Source organism: Rissa tridactyla, chromosome 1 (genome assembly GCF_028500815.1).
Source record: "Rissa tridactyla isolate bRisTri1 chromosome 1, bRisTri1.patW.cur.20221130, whole genome shotgun sequence".
Taxonomy (NCBI): domain Eukaryota; kingdom Metazoa; phylum Chordata; class Aves; order Charadriiformes; family Laridae; genus Rissa; species Rissa tridactyla.
In genome coordinates this window covers 192190894-192216850 of record NC_071466.1, presented here as the reverse complement: position 1 = coordinate 192216850, position 25957 = coordinate 192190894, and the positions used below count along the sequence as shown (strand labels likewise).

Sequence of the window (25957 nt, the reverse complement as noted above, 5' to 3'; positions counted from 1 at the left end):
GGAAGACTTTGGTTCAGACTGACAATTTTTTTGTTGTCTGACTGTCCATAGTAAATCCCCACATGGAGCACCCTGCATTTATTTTAATTGGTGTTTGATTGTACATTTGTTTTCAGAAATCATATCTTTATAGAAATATCGCCACTTCAGAAATGAAGGTCTTTCTTGGCTTCATCAAGAGCTGCGAATGTTTGTAAAGGCAGGGATTCCCTATAATTGCCCAAGAGAACCTACCATTACACACTAACTAAAACCTGTTACGAAGCCAGCTGGACAAAGAGCCTTCCCTTACAACAGAAAATTTCATCTCTATGTCCCAGCTTCTCTGACAGATATATCAGTCACATCACATATGCAGGTATTTTAGACAGCTTAATACTTTAAATCAATTCAGAAGGATGCTTTCCTTGTGCTGTAATTTGCATTATGATTTACATCTGGGCAAAATGCAGCATAAATGTCAGTAACACTTTATAAAGATATCCATTCTTCCTTTCACAGGTAGAAATCTTCTGTCATTCATAATGACAGGTATAGTGTAGGTGACAGCAACTTTCTTACCCATTATTCCCATCAGCAACGTGCCTGCTATATTCACATTCTCTAATGCTTTAGAATAAAGGAGTGTATTTACTACTTCCGTCTAAAAATGTCTAGAGCATAATACAGTATTTTTAGCCTTGCCTAATTGTATTTTACTGAGATTTTAATAACATTGCAAATTCTTTAATTTACTTTCTCATTAATATCACTTAAGCTATTCTTAATGTTGAAGGAAAAATTCATAATATAATTATGTAATGTATATCTCCAGAAAGTGGAAGAAGTAATTCTTTTACAAGTAACCTAATGCAATTAATTTCATCAGGCCCTATGCTCTCTTCTGCTAGGAGAGCAGTCATTCTCTCCAGACCAGACATGCATGTTATTCAATGATCATATTGCAAGACTCCACTTCCTCAAAAAACATGCTGTCTGGAAAGCGCAGTGTGCAACTGAGAGATGCCATGAGAGGTTGGTCCAATGGCTCCTGTTGTGAAAAATCCCTGTGCATGAAGTCACTGCAAAAACTGGGTCAATGCAGGTGGACCATTCAGTTTTACTGAGGTTTCACATCTTCTGCTCTTACATTTTGGGTGCACTTATAGGACATACAAACTTATGTCTTACGAACTGCAAAAATTAAATATTTAGTTCATGTTAAACTTGTACTGAATTTTTTGCTCCTTCTCACACTGCTTTGCAGGCAGAAAAGTAAATGTTCTAATAGATTTTTCTTCATCCTGTTCCTTTCCAGATGACCAACACCTCACTTTTGACAATTGTCATTCTGATGCACATTTTACAGTCAAGTATTTGATCTACTTAAACTTTGGAAATTAACAGCGTTCGCAGGTTTTCTGCTGACAGTAGTAAAAAGTATATTAAGATCATGTCTTAGTTTAAAAAAAAACCACACCAATTGAACAGGTTAAAGGAGAAATAGCATGGGAAAATGAAAGCATAAAAAACAGCTGCGAAAGCAACATTATTTTTCACAGTCCTAATTTTTCCTTTGGTCTTCTTCTCTACTATGTAGTACTTAAATTCTTCAGCATCCCTGATGCGCAGGGTGAGGCACTGTGAGGTTTAGCAAGTGTGGTTTTAATGTCTCTTTGGGGGATTCTTTTTATGTCTCCTTACATAAGTAATCTTGGCAACAGCAAAAGCATGGCATTTTCTCTTTCCCTGATAAAAGGAACCGTCCTTCCCAGTTATAGCACTGCTACTGCAGGATACACATCGGTGAAGGAGGAGGTTATAAAGCATTAACACAGTCCACTGGGACTAGCCAATGCTTATCTGTGAAAGCAGCACTTACTGGAAAACTTATTTTGTATTTCCTTATGAAGGAAAAAAATCAAAAATACTACAAGACTGCCTGCAGGGATAAGAAAAAGACTGAAAACCAGCTAAAGGGATATTAGCAGAAATGATCAAAGTGAAAAGATAAATCTAGTCTAACTGGTAGCTTTAAATGAAACAATAGATAGCTGTCAGAGTGACCACATATGTGGTTTTGCATTGTTGCTTTTTTTAAAAAAAAAAAAAGCAGAGCAGATAGATAAAGTATCAGGGCTGTACAGAATAAAATGCCAAAACCATTATGGGGTATTAAAAGACAATGGGGATTTTTCAGTTAAAGCCAAACCAGTTCAACAGAAATTGCTTCATAGAGAATATCTGTGTATGTAAAAACAAAATCCAACCCAGAAACTCAGATTTCTTCAATATGTGTGTCATTGTCACGGAAAGCTCAAGGAGGAGATTGTGTGCAATAAAGTCAAATTTGCCGTCTACCCATGTGTTTGGCCAGTATTTATTCCGGTAGATTTTTTCCTTCTTCACATGATCCTGCTTGTCTACTCTCCTGCCTTCCTGTCCTTTTGCTTGCATTTATTTCACTGATGTCCTATAGCTTGCGTATCTTGTAAAACAACTCAGTAGTGCGTTTCAGCCACTTGCAGAACACTCCAGCTTATCTGACAACCAAAGAATGCTACCTACAAATGTGCTATACCCTCAGGCATGCTTGTGGGCAGGCTTGTAAGCACAGATGTCACAGCTGCTCAAGGAAGGGCAAGAGTGATGTCATCTAGAGCGGCGCGTGCATATCTGTAACTGGAGACACATGGAGATGTGTCAGTTCTAGTGAACCTGGTCCTGTGGGGAGCCTCAAAGTATCTCTTGAGAGAAAAATAGAGTATAACCACATAATACCATATAATAGGGTATAATAGATTACTACATCAGGCACGCGTGCAAGCCTTTGCAGGACATCTGTAACCAAATAATTGTATAAGATTTTAAAGAGGGAAGTGCTAAACGTAGAGAATACAAAGAGTGGGAAATAATACACCTGCATAACCCAGTGAAGCAGTTTTATTGTCTTGAAACCATGAAGCTATTCTTATTTGCTTGTGCACAGGAGCAGCTTTTGAACGTCAGGAAAACCATCCTGCCAGCAGTATCTATTAGTTTGTCACCTGGGACACCTAAAAATCCATGGGACAGGGGTGGGCAGCTATTCACTGCTGGAAGAAGTCCAGAGGATCTACCTATAAACTGATGCACCTTACAAGGCTATCATTAATATAATATAACCAGTGCTCCAGTACAGTAGTTTGTCTTAATACAGAGAAAAGCCCTCACAAACGTCTAAAGCAACTTGAGACTTTCTTTTCAGGGGAAAGGGAGTTACTTCCTTATTGCTACTAATAGATGACATTTTAACATTGATGTATTTTAAAAAAGGGGAAGTTCTTTATTAAAACACTAGTATGTCCAGCACCCTTTGAATCTCACCGCAAGACTTTTTATTGCTCTTGTGAAACACCTTCAGTTTGTATTAAGCCGTATAATAAGTGCACATGATTCTTATACAGATTCTTGTACTTAAAGTGATCCCATTATACTTCACAGGGCTAAAATGGAGTTTACAAATGAGAGCTGATTAACATTGTTGTCACAGTCGTGCCTTACCAATGGCGTGTTTTACTTCAGTCACACAACTGCTGTTCAGCGTGACTTGCAGTTACGGCAAAGAAGCCCTTTCACAAAGTGCTTGCCCTTCAAGACAGGCTGTTCTTACAAGCAAAGAAAAAGTCAGCATAAAACAATTGGTGGATAGGGGAAAAATGTGTCCCTGAATGCAGTCAGCTTTCTGGACTATCACCAGTCACACGTGTAAACAAGAGATCAGATGTTATAAGTGGTTAATTCCCAGTTTTGGGGCTCTTAAGGATTTCCTTCAGGATGAGGGTGGTTGAATCACTTATTTAAAAAAAATATGTCGAAATGGCAGATATTCCTTCTCTGTCACCGTCTGCCGCAATTATGTTTTTTAAACGACAACTCATTTCAGCTAATCAGGATTTAATGGTCTCCAAGATTTGCTGTGAAAGCTGTTTGTTTTCCAATACTGAAATGGTTGGCCCTGGAAGCTAATTTAGGTTCAGAGAGGGTATGACTGGATGTGGGACTTTTTTTTTTCTCAGAAATTTTGTTTGGTTTATAAGACTACTCTGTTTTGTTACAAGAATTCTGTCTCAAATAAATCCTAGAATGCCTTAAAAGTGTAAAGAGAGAAGTAAATATTACATTTAAAAATAACACCTAAAACTTTCATACATTTAAGCTAAGGTATGATGAAAACTGCAAGAACAAACATTCTTTTATGAGTTTCCTGTCTGCTTCTCGTATCTCAACAAATAGGTGATGATGAGTTAACTTCGTGAAATATTCTGCTTTAAAGCCAATTCTAACAGACTAACTATACAAATTAAAGAGGTAAACATGTACCATTCCAAAGCCTTATGTCAGAGGGTATTTTACACAAAACCACAAAAAGACCCCCAGAGAAGAGGGTAGTCAAGAGGTAATGGGCACAAACTTGAACATAGGAAGTTCCATCTAAACATGAGGAAAAACTTTTTTACTTTGAGGGTGGCAGAGCACTGGAACATGCTGCCCAGAGAGGGGGTGGAGTCTCCATCTCTAGACACATTCAAAACCTGCTTGGACGCGTTCCTGTGCAACCTGCTGTAGGTGACCCTGCTCTGGCAGGGGGGTTGGACTAGATGATTTCCAGAGGTCCCTTCCAACCCCTTTCATTCTGTGATTCTGTGAAGTCCAGGACAGATTTTTAAATCACTGTTGATTTTGCATGGAAGCAGCTCAAAAACATCCACCGTGATCTGCTGTGCAAAGCCTTCAGTAGACCGAGTAAGGTCTATTGTATACCTTGGTAAGGCATATAATCATAACAAAACAACTCGAAGACTTTTTGAAGTTTTCCCATTACTGCTGCATCTGCAGTGTGAATCCTCAAATGCATTTATTTGCTGTTGCCTCTTCTACTCCAGGAAAATTTTTGATCGTAATAAAACTCAGTTTGTGCTGTGCCAAAGCTGGTAGGTTGCCAGGAAAGGTATGAGGGGAACTTTTCTGACATATCTGCCTGATATCCAACTCTGAAAATAACACACTGAACACCTATAATCAACAAAATAAGGCAATTCTTTAAAAGAAAGCACAGCACAGTGCATTTCATGCTTACCAAACTATCCACATCTATACTTGAGTTTACTGCCCACTGCAAGGTTCCCATGATATTCATAGCTAAAGTAAGAATGATGCCAACACTAGCTGGTCCATCACCTGCAGAGAGAAAAACATTCAATTTATAGGCAAATAAAAAGCCAATAGAAATCAGAAAATTAGTATGTATATCTTAAAATACATATTCACATTCTCTCCCCTTTTAGTTCATGGAGAAAACATGGATTTGTTAATTACACAAAGGACCAAGAGCTTAATCATCAGTTAAACACCTGGCTTTGGCACTGAATTTACCGAAAACCCTGATCTTGCTTTGGCAGAAAAAAAGTTTAAATCTTGGTAATTAAGCTCTGAACAGAATCAGGCCTCTGCAATCTTGATATCAATTTCCTTTTTCCAATACATATGAATCTGTGAAATTACTCTTATCTGACTAAAATACCACAGCTAACAATTTTAAAATTCGAAATAGTTGCACTGGTTTACATTTCATTTCTTGGGCAAACAGAGGACATGTTCTCCTTACTGTTCCACAAAGCTGCAGATATAAATTCTTTTTCTTTAATTGTCTGCTGTAACAAGCATAGGATTTTCAAGGGATTTTTCTTTATGAGTTCATACAACACCGTTGATTTTTAATCTCACTATGTGTTAAATGGAATAGAGAATTTAAGCCAAATGCCTTTCTATGATTTCTTCATTTCTTCTATGGCTCTTTTCAACACACTTCCTCCTGTTTTGCTTATAGAGATGTCATTATTAGAGTAATTATGGAAGTAAACAATAAAAGCAAAATATTCCTTCTGAAAGCTGAGAGATTAAGAAAAGGAATTTAGCATTGCTCCAAGGACCTATTAACCTGTAACAGTAAAGTTTAGAATGGCGGCAAGGTGACAAATTGTCATGTTTTTAAGAAGTGCTTCTAACCCCTTTTCTCAAATAAAATATCCAGAAAAACAGTATCACAAGAAACAGTTTTCCTAAAAAAACCCCGAACTACTAAACACACAAAGTAAAAAGTTAGAAGGGCAGCAAGACATATTGTTTCCCTATGAATTTTAGGGGAATTAAAAGTCTACTTTGTAACAAAAGTACTCTAAGTGCATATTTTCATGCAGAAGTACTTGTGTGGTTGGATTTTTTTTTTCTAAGAATCAGGAGAGCTCCTTATACAAGAAATAGAGGATAGCAATTTCATACAGAATACAATAGTCAATAAAATGTACACTTTTATATAACTCCTTTTCAACACTTATTTATGATTAAATGAAATTCGGATATTGTTAGAACCAAAATCCTCCTTCAAAAAATCAGCAAATTCTTGTTCATCAGCAACCATAGCATTGAAACTGCATCCAGATCCTGCACACAAAGTTCAGTGTAGAAATGGGAGAGGGAGAATAATGCCTGAGAATCAAAATCAAAAAAACCATACATAACAAAAGCGTAGTGAATTAAAAACTGTATTTGAAGTAATCTGTAGCTAAAGCTGCTGAGATTTTCCATAGAACTGAATTATTCCAGCATTTTGGGGACATTCACCTCCTATTCTCTGCTGTTAGAGACCTGCTACGCCTGGCCAAAGGCAGCATTTCAAATACAAGTAGAGTGATTCTTGTTCATGTACTGAGTTTACTAGGAGCAGTGAGCCATTTTGAAGGAAACTTTGAATGAAATTTGCAAAACTTCACATTGGAAAATGGGTCAGTGGGTTGTGAATTAGACAACTGGGTGACTATTTTTGGTATTGGTGTGGCTTAAAAGGTCATCAAAACTTTTCATGTTAGCCATTTGCAAATGAGAGGAATATTAACCTCTATTTGCTAAAATACTTTGAGCTATACAGATGATAATCAACATCCAAGCTTTTCGGTACACTAATGTGGTTACATTAATGTGGTTTAAAACACGAGATGACTACTTTTACAGCAATTACAGCCAAGAAAAGGAAAGTTCTGTCCCTTCAGATATTATTTTCAGATTAATCGCTTCAATGAGTCCTCTACAACATCAGATTGCAGATAATAATGGTGTAATTTCTGTTTTAATTCAATTGTGTTTACTATTATAACAAACTTACATCAGTGACTCCAATGTATGCTAAATTTTGCAATGGTTTATTTCCCTCGGAAGTTTCTAAAGCTGAGCTGTTAAATAGAAGCAGAAGACTTCCATTTCAGTACAGTAAGGTTACTATACCTGTAGTTATGATAGAGATGAATGCCACAGCAATAAAAAAGACAACAAAAATCATTTCTATCCTCATCTGGAACCAGCGCAGTGTTGACAGGTAGAGGAACCAGTTTGCCGTGTGTAGGTTCAGGGCTTTGTGAAATAAGGTCTCAAAATACGGCTGACGCCCAAAAGCTCTCAGTGTCCACAGCCCTTTTAAGCTTGTAACGAGATGGGTGAATATTGGACTCCGAGCTGTAAAGTGTTTAAATTAGAAACATCATAAACACTCATAAGCAAATAACTTTGATATAACGCAAATACACAGCCCTGTGCTCTAACTCACAGCAATACAACTGTTGCCAGTGTTTAATTTACATATGTTGTTGGAGTACATGACTGAAGTAATCCCAGCACAGGATACACAACAGTCTTTGCATGAATGGGTTGAAATGCCATTCAGTGTATTGCCAGGAAGGGATCACATTAAATCTTCTTCGTTAGCATATTACTTGGGGAAGCTCCTGGCTTACTGTAAGATGCCACAAGAAAAAGGCAGCTCCTCCTCAGCAAAAATTAATTCCTATAATTCTGATAACTCCACCAAGTGTGAAGTTTTTTTAAGCACAGACAGAGTACTTTAATGCTCTGGACTTCACGGTACTGACATGGTAATTTTAAGCAGATCTTGCATTCATAAAAGGTGGTGAGCCAATGCTGGATCCCCATGAACATCAAAGAAATTTAAATTTAGATCTGAGGAACTTCAGAATTACACTTAAGTAAAAGGGAAGATGATCATCAGTGTTTAAGATGCAGGACTGATTTGCTGAGGATCTGCCGGTTTGTTGTAAAGCCAGACCACAGTGCCTGATCTGCAAAACCACACTTCAGAATGAGGTTTTCCATTTTATTGGGAACATGTCTCTTAATGGGGTGAGAGGAAGGAAATTTAGTCAAATAACTTATTCAGAGATAAAAATTTTTTGCAATCAAGATATATCCATTCTAAATTTTTCTTATAAAGAAACAAACTCATAGGGCACATACCAAGTCTGACCACAATTTTTCGAGTTACATTTACTCTCAAGAAAACTGTATGTCAGGACTTTATTTGTTTTCAGCTGCAGTAGTGATAAAGCCCAGCTTTAAAAAGGTCTTCTCCATTGCTCTTTGGCAGCAGAGCACTCAGTATTGGCTGGACCAGTAACAGCACTGGCTTTAAGGAGATATGTGTTCTGCTCCCAGAGACAATGGCATCTTGCAAGAGAAAAGGCAAAGAAGAGGTGAAAGGGTGAATCACTTCTCAATTGATTCGTTGTGGATTTAGAAGTCTACCAATTTTGCTGCTCCTACCTTCAGATTCCAGTTGTTTCAGCTGCTGAGAAGTGTGGAGGAAGTATGCCCTTAACACAATAAAGGCTGCTATCACAGGCACTGATGCCAGGAAGATGTAGGGTTGTAATATTGAGACTACTGTTATAGCGCCAATCACAATCAGTATTAACTGTAGAATGAAAGAAAAATACTATTGATATAGTAAACTTATCATTTTATAGACTAGAGATTGGTGATGAATCTCCTTCCCATGGCAACAAACTACTAATTGTTTCAACAAACATAAAGTGCTAACCTAAGTAGGATTTGCAGCTGAGAACAAACCTCCATGAAAAGATCATGAATAACTGAGACCAGATTCGTAACCTGTTCGAATAAGCTGCCGTCTTTTCTAATAGATGAAAGAAGTGTCTTCTGTAGTACAACCAGTATTTCAGGCTTCTAAATTACAAAGCCACACAAAAACAATGGCAGCTAGGCATTCACTCTCCAGTTAAAATTGTAAGAATGACACTTGCAATATCTGCAGACACCTCCCAAACCTACCAGTGCTGTCCCTGTCTCGTCTGGACTAGATATGCCAGACTGTCAGGAGCTCAGTGCCAGTCTCCTGCAGGTTCTGGGCCAAGCAGTTTTTCTGAGGGTCAGAAAAAGTGGGAAGTCGCACATCATCGCTTGCTTAAGGGACTGTAACCCACATATGAAAGCATACTACTGCTTGTCCTGATCAGAAGACAGGAAATAAGTTGTAAGAGGACTTGTGGTATGAAAAAATAGCAGTTTGAGGAGAAAAAAAGATGTTTTAAGGTGACAGATGACTCAAAAGGAACAAGAACACTCCATAATCTATTTAACCCACCAGAGACCACTACCATTGTCATAAGACCTCAGTAGCTCCAGACAGATTTAGCAAAATCAGGACTTGGTCTTTACTCTAGAAGCATCTTAAGCACTTAGACTGTTTTTGTCTCGTACCTAAATCTAATGAAAATCAAGTACATCAGTGTACGCAGAATAGCAAAGCTCTGCTTTGTATCAGGGTGTTACCTTTCACATTAAACAACTACTTCAAACTGCAAACCTACAGCCTAAAGCAACTGCAAATGGACAATCTGGACAAAATGATGAAAATCGCATTGAAACACCACTGCAAATGACCAGTCAGCAAACAGATGAAAAGCAAAACTAATCTCACATTAGGAAGAAACCTGCAGTTGGTGCTTTTGCTACTACATCCATATAAATTCAAGGAAGGATTTAAATTTCCGGTACTCCATGTCAGAGGTCTTTCATGAACAGGTAAGCATGTTCCAGGTTTCCTACCCTTTCTTTTCATCAGAAATCTGAGCAACGCAATAGCAGCATCAAAGCTTCTGAAAAAAATTACTGTATCAGCTGAACAAGTTAAAGAATTCTTTCACTATTTTCCTCATTTATCTTAAAAGAACGGTGACACACGTGGGTGATGCTTGTGCAGGCTGTATAGCACTGGTCTGTAGCAATGCAAGAATGAATTTGTGTTTACTCATGATTTCAAAATGCAGAATTTAGTACCTCTTGTATCTCTAATTGTTAAGAAGTGAATGAGCTGTTCAACTGATATTGAGCCAAGTTATACAGCTTTCCCATTTCTTGAGATTACAGAGTCACACAGTGACTGTTTTAATTCCTGTTTCCACTATTTGCTCAAATTTTGCAAAGGCCACCATGATGCCATATTGTTCTCACTGCTGGTCCAACAGTTATTTCAGTAAAAAGTTGAATATGAAAATTTGCATTATCTCATAAACTCCAAACACAAAATAAGTGTAAAGTCAAACAGAAAATGACACCTTCTCTAAAAATACAGAAACAAAAATCAACACACAAGCCAGCTACATCGGCATATGCTCGGGGAATGAGCGGAGCAGAGGGCTCATGCAGCCCAGTTACGAAGCACAGTGCTGCGCTGCGGTGACCCCAGGTGCTGAACTTTCAGGCCTGGGATGAAGCCCAGATGGGGAGACATATTCCAGTGCTTCCTCTGTGTCACCATTTTGGAAAAGGCAGCTGGTGGTGGAGACAGCAATTCAGCAAGAGTTCAGGGTGGCAATGGCTGCAGCAGCCAATCTGATAAACCAATGGTTTATCATTTAAGGATAACCAGTCATGACCATGGGTATAAGTGTCCAATAAGTTCACTATGACCTTTTGTCTGGGACAATATTAAACTAGGGATGAGCATGTCACATGAAGAATCTCCAAAAAATGATGACCCCACTGTAAGGACTGGTAGAAGACTGAGATGGATGTTAAAACAAGTGCCGATGCTACTGCCATCATTAGCTGGCTACAATTCATACCCAAGATGTAGGGAAGCAGGTCAGATGGCTGTCAGAGAATCTACTATCTCTTGTCGTTGATGTAAAGGTTAATACGCCTTTTTTTTATGGGCAACTGGGTATATGCCAGTGACTGGAGAGTAACCCTGGCCTCTTTCATCTCCAAGTCTCATTCATCCTGGATAAAAAGCACTGCTCCCTAAAAGGGATGGTCCCCTGATATGTCCAATACCCGTAAAAGCCCTAAAAAAAACTATGTCATGACATCCACAGCTGCAACAGAGAAGAAGGCAGTGTCCCTTAATGAGGAGTTAGCCAGAGTCATCTACCAGCTCTTTCTCACAGAAGAGGGAATAAGAACCAGCTGTAAAATTTTGTGTCAAATTCTTGGGAAAAGCTCAGAAGTCAGATGGACAAACTTATGCAAACATAAACTGCAGGCTAGCAGAGACGAAGTCTCCATCTCCACAAGACTCAGATTTAGGCACCCCAGTACATTTAGAAGTTAACCTTTTCTGTAGATCCCTGCACCTGGGAAGGAATAACCATATTCACCAGTACAGGCTGGAGGGTGACTGACTGGAAAGCAGGTTTGCAGAGAAGGCGTTGGGGGTTCTGCTGGACCATGAGGCAGCAATACGCCCCTGCAGCAAAGGAGGACAAGGGCAGCATTGTCAGAAGATCAAGAGAGGTGATCCTCCCCCTCTATTCAGCACCCACCACTGAGACTGTATATGGAGTGGGCTCCCCAGTACAAGAGAGATACAGGCATACTGGAGTGAGTCCAGTGAAAGGTCTTGAAGTTGATAAAGGGACTGCAGCATTGCACACACAAGGACAGGCTGATAGAGCTAGGATTGTTTAGCCTTAAGAGAAGGCTTAGGGGGATCTTATCACTTTGTAAAAGTATGTGATGGTATTTATTATATTTATATAAATTATAAATTTGTGTATACATGCAAATAATTTTTATAAATTACATATATGTTTAAAAATTCTATTCTATTTATATAAATCCCAATAGGTATTTGGTGCAGAGCAAATAAGTCTGAGACAGATTCTTCTCAGTGGCACAAGTGTGAATGTAAGAGGCAATGGGCACAAGTGGAAATGAACAAAATACCATTTAAACATCATAAGAAAAAACATTTTTATTGTGGGGATGAACAAATACTGGAACAGGTTGCTCAGAGAAGTTGTGGAGTCTCCACCCTTGGAGATATCCAAAATCCAACATGGCTCTGAGCAACATGCTCTAGCTGACCCTGCTTTGAGCAGAGGGGTTGGAGAGGTCCCAGGCCCTAGATCCAGAGGTCCTTTCCAACTTCAACCATTCTGTGACTCTGCGATAATCAGCACAGAAGGAGAAAGTCATATGTTTAGCTTCTCTGTATCTCAGAGTAACCTGATTTTGTTCATTAGCAGTGTCTGAAGCTGCCAACCAAGTCTGAATCTATTGAGGACCATAAGAAATGTCTTATGAAGGGACAACTGGTAAAAAGCATTCAAGACAGCCGGTAGTGTCAATCTTCCCCAGAAGAACCTGGAAAGACAGGGCAGCTTATCATGCAAGTCCAGGAGCCTCTGGACTATGGAGTCCAGGAGCCTATGGAGTTGAGATTAAGGAGACAGAGGTGAATCTATGGGACATTAGAGTATAGGTTAGCCTCTGAAAGGCATCAGAACAGGAAAGCCAAATCTAAGAATTTTCCTTATCCTTGAAAACATGAAAAACTAGTCAGTTTCTTGTAGAGAGTTTGAAACATAGAGACAGAATAACTAAAATAATTTTGGAATAACATCCCCATAGCAGATCTGAAATATCAGAAACAAAATGGCCACACCAGAAAAGACAGCAGTGAATCCTGATCACACATTAATGACATTAATGATTCAGAGAAGGTCTCAATGTCCACGTTTACTCATTCAGCAAATCTTCGTGACATCAGCAAGACATGAAGTAGAGCGGTGATGTCCTTGAACCTCTTCATGTGGAGCTGCACTCTCTAAAGTCATGAGCCAAACTTATCAATTACCAACAAAGATATAGGGAAATGGACTTGGTTTTGATCAGATTGTCATGTTCTGTCTTAACGACACCAAGTTAAGAGGGAGTGTTGATCTGCATGAGGATAGGGAGGCTCTACAGAGAGACTTGGACAGACTGGATCGATGGGCCAACGCTAATGGAATGAGCTTCAACAAGGCCAAGTCCTGCACTTGGGCCACAACAACCCCATGCATCGCTACAGGCTTGGGGAAGTGTGGCTGGAGAGCTGCCTGGCAGAGAAGGACCTGGGGGTTCTAATTGACAAGCTGCTGAATATGATCCAGCAGTGTGTCCAAGTGGCCAAGAAAGCCAATGGCATCCTGGGTTGTATTAGAAGTAGTGTGACCAGCAGAAGTAGGGGGGTGATTGTCCCCCCATACTCAACACTGGTGAGGCCACACCTTGAGTATTGTGTCCAGTTTTGGGCACCTCAATACGAGAGAGATATTGAGGTGCTGGAGCAAGTACAGAGGAGGGCAATGAAGCTGGTGAAGGGCCTGGAGAATAAATCTTATGAGGAGCGATTGAACGAGCTGTGACTGTTTAGTTTGAGGAAGAGGAGGCTGAGGGGAGACCTCATCACTCTCTACAACTACTTGAAAGGACATTGTAGAGAGCGTGGTGCTGGTCTCTTCTCACAGGTAATTAGCGACAGAACAAGAGGGAATGACTTCAAGCTGCAGCAGGGTAGGTTTAGACTAGACATTAGGAAAAAAATCTTCACAGAAAAAGTGGTCAGACACTGGAATAGGCTGCCCAGGGAGGTGGTGGAGTCACCATCCCTGAATGTGTTTAAGAGTCGTTTAGATGTAGTGTTAGGGGATATGGTGTAGGGGAGAACTTTGTAGAGTGGGGTTGATGGTTGGACTCAATGATCCCAAGGGTCTTTTCCAACTTAAATGATTCTATGATTCTATGAGTCTATGTTGGTAGGGATTGTAAAGCAAAGCAAACTCACAGATGGAGACAGGCAATCTGTGCAGCAGAGTGTTCGGATTGATTAAGTCAGGCCTGCATACCTCCCAAAAAAAGTCAGAGAGGAACAGGAGGGCCCAGGAAGCTTTTGCTTTTATTTTTTAAATGTTCTGGGAACCAGCTCTATGTGAGGAAAAGCTGGCACTGCAGCATTAGTGGTGGGACACTAATGAGGGGTGCTGGGATCCACACACAGCCACAAAGTCTCAGAATAGGCAGGATGGGGAGCAAACAAAGGCATCCTCCTTGAGAAACACTGGAGTTGCCTCTATCTCTGTATTTCTTTAATGTTCTCTTCAGTGCAGATGAACTGGAAGGTCATTCAAAACACAAGATTTTGCAATGCATGGAGTTTCCCAGGAGGTACGCTGGAAACAAGCCTTTCCATCCAAAAAATAAAAAGTTTGCAATTCTACGACTCTTAGGGATGTGAAATTCCTCCAAGGAGTAGTCATCTAAAGGTCTTCTCTGCCCATTACAAATAGTTATCCAGTGCCTGACAGACTCAGTTTAAATCCCAGAGATCCAAGGGAAGCCACAAAGATGTGAAGGATAAAAGACAAAATTAGGCAATCCAACTTGTGAAGGAAAAAAAAAAAAAGAAAAAAAAAGAAAAAGAGCAGAACTGCCCAACTGAGAGCTGAAAGCACCTCATCATGGGTCAAACTGCCCTGTAAGGCAGGTCTGGAAAAGTTTCTACAGAAGACAAAAGAACAGAAAAAATAAGAATATATTTAACAAAAGAGAAGAAGGAAATTAAGGGTGATGCTAGCAAACTGGGAACAGAAGATGGTAAGGAGGTGAAGTCATGAAAGCAACTGAATGCAACCAAAGGATAGCATGAAAAAAATATTAATCTTGAGCCAAGATAACTGAAAGAAACTAAGGAATGCCCTTTACACCTCTGAAGTTGAACATGGGCTCCAGCAGGGATACTTGTACTGTAGGGGTCTGTAGGGCAAAAATGGTTCTGAGCTTGAGTACTAAAAGTTGTTTGCCCAAACAGTGGAGGCACACATACAGGCAAGTACTCAAAAAAGAAGCAATGAAGTTGACTTACAAGATAAGCAGCTATGTAAATAGACATACAGACTGAAAAAAGGAAGAGGGATTTAATTCCAGTTGTTATTTCTTCTCATTAATACTATTTCTTTTACATGATGTGCGACTGAAACTTTATAGTGCTTTAAGACAGCAAAATTTAGAATTTTTATTCCACAAACCTGAACGAAGTCAAATACTGTAAGTGGAAGTAAGTCATCCAGTATTGCTGTATCTTTTGAGAATCTGTTAAGTATACCACCTATGGATTAAGAAAAAGAAAAAAAAGGCAAACATTTTAATTCCCCCCAAATCCTACATTTATTACTTTTACAAAAAGTACAACTTTTCCTGAATGCAAAATATTAAGGTAAAGTACAAGATTTTTTCTAGTACAAGCAATTCCATTACAGTTTAGTGGAGCTACAGATTCTTTCCTCAGGGAGGAATTTGGCTCCACAACTTCTGTTTCAGCTCTTGGAATCTTGAAAAAGAATGAGGAAAATGTAATAAAACATAATTAAACAAGACAGAAACAGAGGCACAAAGCATAAGATCTGCACCCCTTATGCAGGAGGATCTGATGTTACAGATAATTTGCACATCAGCATTTATATATAAATAATGAATATACATATTTAATGTATATTAAATATCCATATTTAGATGTATGAGTTTGTACACCAGTTTCCTAGCTTCTGAGTAGAATTACTGTAATCAACAGGTAACAACAGAATTAAGAACATAATGGGAAAACGAAGGAGAAGGCCTATGTTGTATTGTCATTTACCAGTGTCTCCTGTGACCTAGTGTGCACCAGTAAGAAGGGTATTGGATAGGAATTTAATGTACAGCAGGAGATGGACGTTGTTGCAACAGTTATATAATGAACTTATCAACTCCAGAGCCAAATTTGAATACACATTCATACACATCGAATACCATTATTCACACGAACTGATGTTTTATGCCATTTTAGTAGAACTACTCATGAAATAAAGCACTATTTATCATCCACACTTGACTCCTTGTCACTCACCACATAGCTGACTATCTTTTCTATTGCAGTTTTAGACAAAGTCTATTAGAAGTTAGTCTAATTTTATTGCCTCAAACAGTTAACTTTTAATTTTCTCCAACTTACAAGGTGGTATTTCAGAATCAGAATTGACAACTGAAATATGTCACACTTAAAGTGCAATGAAGGTTCATTAAAAGATTCACAGATTACTTTATGTGGCAAACTTTTAACATTCAGCTTGACTGAAAATGTAAATGGAAAGCAACAGTATCCTTTAACAAAATGAAAACTGTTTAACTGAAATGAAACCCACACGTGAGTCAATCAGTTCCCATCTCAGTTACCTGCTTTCCAAGAGTTGAATGTTGACATAGGTGCATGAAGAACTGCGTGCACCATCTTTTGATGAAGAGTTTTAGACACTGTTATAAGCGTATGCACAAGGGGCAAACCTCTGAAGATTCCCATGGCAAGCAGGGTATCTGCCACTCCCACGTAGATATAAATGATGTAGTAGCTGCTAGTGTCAGTGACAATCACGGGAGGTTTGTCAGAGGTACCGTTTTCTGATTGTGTTGTGTTTACTTTCGAAGCTATCCTGTGCGATGAAAATTAAAAATAAATGCTTTACTGGAAATTGCGGTTTTTTTCTCTTTTATTTTCTCTACTAAACAAATAGTACTGTGATGTTAATTTGTTTTTAAACTATGTTAATAGTTAGTTATATGTATTTCCAATATTTTTTAAAATATTATCCTGTATGCATAAAATAGAAATTATGAACTACACCATGTTCCACTAAGGAAAAGTAACTCTGTGTGTCTTCCGGGGCCAAGACAATAAATGGTTTATTCATCTCCTCAGATACCTTTGGCGATTCAGGAGCCTATCAGCATTTGTAGTAATTTCTGAAATTAGTTGTAATTCATAGGATCATAGAATGGTTTGGGTTGGAAGGGATCTTAAAGATCAACTACTTCCAACCCCCCTGCCATGGGCAGGGACACCTCCCACTAGACCAGGTTGCTCAAAGCCCCATCCAGCCTGGCCTTCAACACTTCCAGGGACGGGGCATCCACAACTTTTCTGGGCAGCCTGTTCCAGTGCCTCACCACCCTCGTAATGAAAAATTTCTTCCTGATATCTAATCTAAATCCACCCTCTTCCAGTTTGAAGCCATTACCCCTCATCCTATCACTACATGCCCTTGTAAAAATTCCCTCTGCAGCTTTTTGTAAGCCTCCGTTAGATACTGGAAGGCCGCTATAAGGTCTCCCTGGAGCCTTCTCAATTGTGCAATGAAGGGTTTTTACCAAGATGAAAACTGAGCCATTGTTACATAACTACAACCCCCCAAAACAGTTTTTTCCAAACTACTGTGAAAAAGCAGTGCTTTGGTAGTCTCTTGCAAATCTACTCCCTGTTTAATCACTGATGAAACTAGCCTAATGAAGGAAAACACATCTGCTTCTTTTAACCAGAAAAAATAGTTTAAGTGTTGAAAAAAGTGAATTATTATGGAAGTAAAATGCTTTAAGTGTAATATAAAAGTCAAAGGCCTTGGTGACCTATCATAAGGGGACATCAACGCAAATCCCTCCTCCTCCAGATCAGACGTAATTCACCATATGCTTTCTAGACTCAAACATACAGACTTTGTGCTGCAGTACAAAACCAAGGATCAAAAGCATTAAGCCAGGAAAAGCCATACTGCTGATCATTATGTTTTAACCTTCATCTGCCTGACCCTGCAGCTTCTGGGAATTTTTCATAGGTGAGCAGAAGAAATCATACAAATGGAGTCTTACAGAAATTGATCCTTTAAAATATTCCTAAGCAAATGTCTCACCTGGCACCTCTGAAAGACAGCAGTGAACTAGAGTATATTCAGGCTAATCAAGTCCACGCACCTCTAGAGTGAGCTGACCCAGGAAAAGACTTGCGTGAATTTTTATGTGCTCAATAACAAGGCACAAGCCATTTGATTGTTAGCACTTAAAGAAGAACCAGTTTAAGAATCCACCTACATGAGGTATTTAGATCAGCCATCTATGAACCATTTTATTGAATCTAAGCTAGTGCCTACCCGTATAGAATTCTGGCAGAATTTATTAATTATTTCTAGCAAAAAGCAATACAAAGTAGACCTCTAGTTCTCAATAAATGATCATTGCTACTTACTTTTTAAGAAACCATAACCCAGCAAGAGATGCAGCTACCTGTCACCAAAGAAAACAGAGTTATTTTTTTTGTTTTACCACATTATGTACTTTTTTTTACTTATCTTCTTTCACTTTTATAATTGGTTGCAAAGACAGCATTACAAATGGATGGAAGTCAAACTTTCCTGAAGCAAAAACCTTGTCATATCTGCTTCTCTTTCCACAGAAACCATTTAGTGCATCCCACCAGGAAAGCTACATTTAGACTTGTATTACAATCAGGCTCTAAAGTGCCTAAATATTCTTTTATTGGTTTTTACCATACTATTAACAAAGGCTTGCTAATGCATTCCGAATGACAAGGAACATTCATTGTATGCTTTAACATATTTTAGTTTTTAAAGATTAATATTTCTTGAGGGCCCTAAATGAGTAAGTCTCTCAATATCTTCAATGGCAGCTATTCAAATATGAATGTCAAACCTTTAACATTGTTATTTTCGCATTGTTGTTCTTGCTAGCTGATATCTACATTTGATACATCTATTTGTCTGATATTGCTCAGCTGCTAGTTTTACATAATCCTCCACATAATCTATTTCGATACTTTTAAAATGTGGAATTAAACCCATTTTGTTGTGAGATGCTTCAGTGCTCAACAGAACCTTCCTCAATTACACGGTTTCTTGTCTGTCCGTTGAGACACTGGACATCTTCATCTAATCCACCACATTTCAATCTGCCCTATTTCTGCCTATGATCTTTCTTCCAAGGGTCCAAACATAGTTTCTAACATCCTCTTCCCGTATATTTTTATGGCACTAGTACAGGAATGTATTATGATAATACCTCGGTAAATAATTAATGTCTTCTCCTTGGAAACCACTAACTTTTGCAGGTCTTACAGTAAATAACTCAAGCTTGACCATGATACCCTAAATTTATGCATTTGTAAGGATCAGGCTTCCTTCACAATAATGTTTTTACATCTCCCAGCAGAATTTTGTTCTGATCATGACTCCTCACAACAGAGGACCTTTTTTTTTTTTTAACTGGGAAAATGAAAGTAGACAATACTGTGACAGAATAACCTCACAAAGTCTTTCTACATGTTTACATTCATAACTGCTCTTTTTCCAGTTCAGCAACCCTAGTCTCCGGGTGTTACAGCTAAGAAACACAGGTTTGAGCCACTTAAGTGAGACACACACACACATACACACACACACGCTGCACTTCTAGGAAAAATGTACAAATGCTGTCCTATTTATGGTGACATGTGTGGACTCACCTTGGAACCTACAATACAAAACAATCCATTCCAAATCTAAAAGAACATCTCTAGCATTTGCATGATAGTCTCATCCAGCTCTGAAGGGTGTCAAAGCTCCACTTTCTGCTTACTTGTCACTCAGTCACTCACTCTCTCAGTTCAGCACTTGGATGTTCATCACTAGCCTCTCTTTGTTGTCTAAGGTCAGAAGGGTAGAAAGTGGTAGCACAGGCCACATAACCACTTGGCATAGCATTTCATCTCATGCACAGAGATTTGCTAAAGGTTATAGTCTGCACTGACTGAGTATCTTCACAATAAGCAAAAAATTTGTAATCAAGATTAGAAATGCATGCTGAATATATGGGAATAAATCTGATACACCTCAAAGTTTTCCTTTTCCCCTACAACTCGCATTCAGCTTTGCTGTTGTAGGTTTACATAGCCATTTTCCACTACCATGACAATAAAACTTACATGATAAGAACAGCTACACATCTAACTACTGTCATGCTTTTGGAGGTGGTTTAAAAATTTGGAATCTCAAACTAGATCTAAGCTCCAGGCTTTATTCCTGGTCCAAAAGAACTATTTTAAATTACCTGCAACATAACATTAGTGTAAATTCAGGATGCCATCAATCATATCCTTCTACAGGTTTGATGATACCATAAGTTTGAATGCCAGCACAGAACTGCTAAAAACATTTCACTGACACAATGAGCCAGAAACCAGTCCTATATTCCTAGTGGATTCTTCTCTTCTTTCAGTTCATGTTGAAAAAAGCCAAGAGAAACTGGTACCACATTTTATAAGTTGATATATCAACACAGTCTCTTTAATCTCCGTCTTCTCTCTGAAACATGTTCCTTCCCTCAGAAAAACACCTGATTTAGGAAATTAATTGTAAAAGAGGACACTATGAGATCCTGTATATATGCTAAAAGTCTTTCCTAAATGATGAGACAAGACAAAAAGCAGACAATTTCCATTACAAGAAAAATAGTCAGACTTGCATGATCAGTCAGATGTTCTTCAGCACTTTTTCTGACTGTTTTACACTGTACTTTAAAAAGTCTTCACTGCATCCTGCAGGATCACCTCATCCATCTTTAAATGCCGTCACAGGCATTCAGCTCTCTGCCTTACTGCTGTTCTTTTACTAGGAGCAAAGCTACTAACTAATTTTTGAAAGCAATTCTCCAGAATTTATGGAAGTGCTCATCAAAAAAAATCTAGTAATTATTGTTGTTAGCCCCCCAAAGCTCTACAAAGATATTTTTTAATGGAAAATAGAAGATTATTCACCTGTGAACAAGAGACTTGCATAGGTCGACAATTCTTACTTATGGTACCACAGAGCAGAAAATAACCAAGATAATTTTAGAAGGTGGGTCTTCTGCTGTCATGCACTAATCACTAACTTTGGTAAGAAATGCTCATCTAAACAGTAGAAAAGTCATTGCAATATCATTGCCAATAAGCAATACATACATGACTCATGTATACATGAGTCTTGATGCTTTATTCGTTTATTCTTTTATCACAAACAATGTTTTGAACGAACATCATTTGTAGTATCATGACATCAAGCACAGATTTTCTTACCTCAAGTAAGAAGACAGTCACACAAAAAATTAGAACAAAAACCAAGCTTTTGTGGATGGTAACGTATCTGAAATAGGTATTCCATGTGGTAACAGTGCCCATGCTTTCAGCATCATCAGTAAAGCATTCCTGTCAAAGAATCGATAAAACCATAGTCGAAATGATGATATCTATGTATGAAAATTTCTGACACATAAATGTTGTCATTCTTTCTGATAACTCACTCCAAAAAATTGATTTGCAGCATTCAAATTGGCTAACAATGGCTGGAAAGGAAGGTACTGAGTAGTTGAGTCATCTTTGATACAACAACACAGTTTAGAGATGATTTGAAATTTTCAGACAACACTGAAAGAAACAACCAAGATTTGTCCAGCACTACTAGAAGCCCAGAAATGGTTAATCAATAGCTATTTTCTTTCAATGGAGATTATTATTATGCTGTTAGAATAAATTTGTAAATACTCGGGGGGGGGAGTCTGCCAAGATCAATAAAGGAAATGAAAAAATGGGCAGTGCTTCAGCAAATTTTGAGTCTAAATGTTTCTTGTAGACTTCTTCCCACCTAGGAAACTACTCTAGAAAATTCTCCTGTCCTGTGAAAATCATCTGTCGGTTTTGAAAATGAAAGGAGTTCATCATGACCAGTCGATAGTTATTAGAAAAAAATGAATTTTGCTCCAGTTCCTGGTATAAAACTCAACCTCAGTTGCATAATTCCCAGTATGTCCATAAAAACAGAGTAAAATCCATCTTACTCCTCTGTTCATATTTGTATCAGAACATAAGAGCTAAGCAGTCTGACAAATTTGTCAGATTTGATCAAATTCCAGTTTTAAAAACTGTGCTAGTACTTCAAATGTATTTTATGTTTTCCATGAGCTTTAACATTTCAAATGTCAATTTTACATAAATGTTTTAAAGCAATGTTTTTCTCATGTTATGGTTTCAAATTTAATTTTAGCAGAAGTAATCATAAATGTAGATTAAAGTGCAGGAGATTAAAATCTTGTGTTGAAATCCTCTACAGATAGCATTCAAAAACTATAAAAAAACAGGCAAAATAAATTTTTGAGGATTTCAATGATTTCAAGATGATATTTGAGTTAAAGAAAATTCACAGATATTCCAAAAAAAGATATTCCACAGAGAATGACTGCATTAGGAATGACATAGGCAGGTAGAAAAATATATAAGGAGTAAATTGCACTAACCTAGCACCATATCAAAAAACCAAGATGATTGTAAATCAACACACACCTTCAAATCCTCTTCATTGATTTCATCACTTATGTCCAGAACACTGTCTCGAGACAAGCGCCTGGTGTAGATATCGATCTCAGAAGACAGGTTTGTCTGAGGCACCATCGACATTTTACGAAATGTTGTACTTCCCTTTTTGGGAAAGTTTGGTCCGTAGTTCACAGAGGTCCCCGTCATTAGATTTAACACAGATTGCCTCCTCCGACCTTGCAGCATATGGTCAGAGTTTAGCATGTTACTCCGAAGCAGTCCGACTTCTCCTTGCTCCAAGTCAGGTACCAGTGAGAGCCTCCTTTCTGGTGGGTCGTTGTGGCCATCTTCTATCCCATTGACCTGCATCCCATTCCTCTGCACTACCGAGAACTTCCTACTTGCATTAAGGGGGTTAATAATTATGGAGTTCTTCCTTTTGTCATTAAGATCCGATGTTTGTTTAAAAGATTGCTTCTTCATTTCATTTCGTGATCCCATGCCTTCTCCTTCAATGGAAAATCGTCGGAGAGTCTCGGTTATAATTGAATTTCTTCTCTCTGCGCTGAACTGATCAAAAGAATCAAATCCCATCAGCTCTGAGCTGAAGTCTGGCCGTTGACCCTGAAGTTCAGAAAATGTTCCATAGAAATAGCAGCTCCCCTCATGTAAAATTAATATTTTGTCAGCAATCTTTAAATGTTCCAGTTTTGAAGTAACCAAGATCCTAGTTTTATTTGCCATCAACTTGCACACACAGCTATAAAAGATGAAAAGTGTTAAAAATAGGGTTTTTTTCTTCATGACTAAATGTTGCTTTTATCCCATTCACTTTCAATCTATTTGCTTTTACCTGCCCTGCCTCCCCCCACCCCCCCCCCCAAGTATGAGCAGTCTTGAGCGCTTCCTCAAACTATAAAGAAGTTGGTAAGGCTGAGACGTGTAAAGGGTACTTTATTGCATGAACCAAAAAAAAGGTGAAAATTTAATCATTTCCAGGTCAATCCAAAAAGCACAGTCCAACATGAAAATGAAATATTTCTTTTCATTTTAGGATTACTTAGATCTTTTGCTACCAAACTTAAAAGTATTAGCTTGATTTCAAAACTTCAAACTTATAGTCACTGAAAATTTCACGGGTGGCAGTGTGTGTCCTTAGTGTTTCGAGCTACACCACCAGGACAAGCCAAAAGTCTCTGTCTTTGGCCAATCTGATGCCAATCTCTTGGTCACTGGGCACCTTCAGGTGACCAGTCTTTCAGTGATTAGAAAAACAAGACAAATATATTTATATATATTCAAATATATTTTTATATATTCAGTGATTAGAAAAACAAGATAAATGTAAACTTTTGTAAAAATTTATACTTACAAAGCAGGTAAGTGTTTTAAAATTAAAGCCTTTCTGGTACACAGACACACCAGATATAAAGCCATGCACTCTGGGAGTAATAGACTGTAGCAGGCTCAACATGTTGAGATGAAAGAGGGGGCAGTAACGCTCACACCTGGCCCAGGCTTGCTCCCAGCACAGTACACTGTCCTACAGCTAACACAAAATACTCAGTCACAAGAATCCCTAAAAATAAACATCCCCAAAAGGTATAATTGTTATTACGTCAGTATTTTGTACTGCTATTAAATTTTTGTTCTTGGTTTTACTTGTGCTGCTTGGTGGGATTCTTAAATACAATCTATCAAAACATACAGTACCTTTCAAATATCTCTTTTTCTGTGAAAATGTCTAAATGTCCAAAAGGAGAATCCAGGAGATACAAATCAGCATCTTTGTACACTGCTCTGAACAGAGAAAATGGAAATTACGTTAACTTTTACAAGTTTTACATAAATATAACTTTAAAAGAATGCCTTTACAGTTTTGTCTCAAAAACTTGTAACTGATAGACTTTTTTACAGCATCAATACGGAGCTGGAGTTCAACGTTAAATGTGCTTATAGGACACTTTCCAATAAAGCCCTTCCTTTCTGCAGACCTCATTAGAAACTAACTCAGTTTTCCATTAATTTCTATGACCATTTAAATGGGAATTCAGTACCTACTGTAACATCTACTGGTGCCTGAGCAAATATATGTAAATAAGTGTGTGAAAAGACTTAGAACTCAGCACTTAGTTTTAAAAGTACTTGGAAATAACTGGTGAGCAAAGACAAGTGTATTAGTGAGCCATGATCTTGCAAACATTATCTGAAATGGGACTGTACAATATTTCAAGCTCAGGACATCAAAAACTATTTGTAGCATTAGGACCTTAAGCTGTACGTGCCTGGACATGGCTCACTGAGACCTAAACCTGTGGTTAAGAGTTTTTTTTCTTTAAAATCAAGTTCAACAGAAATTCAAAAAAGGCCCCTTGCCTTCCTCTGTGAGTATGAAAATCATGATGTGATATGAATCAGGGTATAATTAGCAAAGAAAATTTGGACAGCTGCATTTCGGTACTTTTTAAAGTACTCTAAAAATGAGTTTTAAAATCATTATGTTAAACAATGTGAAAATATTTAACCACCAGGAGAAAAAGCCTTCAATAATGGTGTGTTATGTTAATAACCAAGCAACTTTATTGAAAAATCCTCTGTCACGATGGGTTCCACTGACCATACATTATGATGTAGTGGCTGCACAACAACAAAAAGTTCATACTGTTCTTGGCGCTTTCATCAGAACTAAGTCTGCAGTTTTTTTCCTGGAATAATTGTAGCACTCAAATTATTGTTATAATTTGTATGTTGGACTTAGCAGCTATACATGACTGGCTTTAGGGTACCAGGCCAGTGAGCTAGCTCAAACCTAGTGCACGCGCTGTTTTTTTTCCCTTGGTCCTTTCTTTCTGCTGGCTGTAGCTGCAGGCACTGACAGTGCTCTGCAAGAAAGATGGACTGAGGCAATCTCCATCTGCTTCTCATGACGGCTGGTTGACAGCACTTCAGCAGGCATTCTCATTTCACATGGCTTTGCACAGACACATGGATGCCACCAGCCCAAGAGAATAACGTCTAGCTTATTGCCAGTGCCAATGGGTACAACACAGGGCTGTAATCCTAAATTTTCTCCTACAGCTTTCTTAGAGCTTCATCTGCAACCCACGCCCCAACACCTGCGCACCCTGCAGTACGCTGAGCTTAGACTGCAGCCCAAACAAAATGTAAAGCAGATACAGCCACTGGCTTTGGGACTCTTAATTGTTTTTAAAACAATAATTATATAGCTGACAATAAATATATCAGTTCTGTGACCCACCAGTAAATGAGCTGTGACCATCTGGAACGTGACAGATGTGATTATTCATAGAATATGGGAACCACTTCACGTAAATGTTGCATTTTAAATGAAAATCTAAGTGGGTTCTGTTGGTTGGGGTTTTTTTGGTCTGAAAGCTTTGTCTGCTCCTCCCCTCCTCTCTTATCTTACTGCATAAAACAGAACCATCCATATGCCTCTTCCTTCTCACAAATCTGCTAGAAAGATCCACACTGAAAGCCTCGCTATCCTAATGAACCCACCTTTTAGCCTCACACATACATGCACATCTTTCATGGGATGCCAGTGTGGATCACCATAATGTGATTTTCCTTCTAGCCAGCGTTTCTGAGCATGGGAACCAGCACAATTTGCACTTGGCACAGAAATAAATGGGACCGTTT

The 25957-nt window shown here is 38.4% G+C and overlaps 1 protein-coding gene across 1 annotated transcript in view; it reads right to left on the bottom strand.

Annotated features, from left to right (window-relative positions):
- Positions 1-25957, bottom strand: part of CFTR (CF transmembrane conductance regulator) — a 94145-nt gene that overhangs the window by 20379 nt on the left and 47809 nt on the right. The window contains exons 13-21 of the mRNA XM_054188120.1: positions 24008-24094; positions 22322-23054; positions 21062-21190; positions 18200-18237; positions 16363-16616; positions 15180-15259; positions 8629-8779; positions 7300-7527; positions 5099-5199 (exon numbers count right to left, since the gene is read on the bottom strand). Of these exons, the coding sequence (XP_054044095.1) occupies positions 5099-5199; positions 7300-7527; positions 8629-8779; positions 15180-15259; positions 16363-16616; positions 18200-18237; positions 21062-21190; positions 22322-23054; positions 24008-24094 (1801 nt within the window). The remainder of the gene's footprint in view (positions 1-5098; positions 5200-7299; positions 7528-8628; positions 8780-15179; positions 15260-16362; positions 16617-18199; positions 18238-21061; positions 21191-22321; positions 23055-24007; positions 24095-25957) is intronic.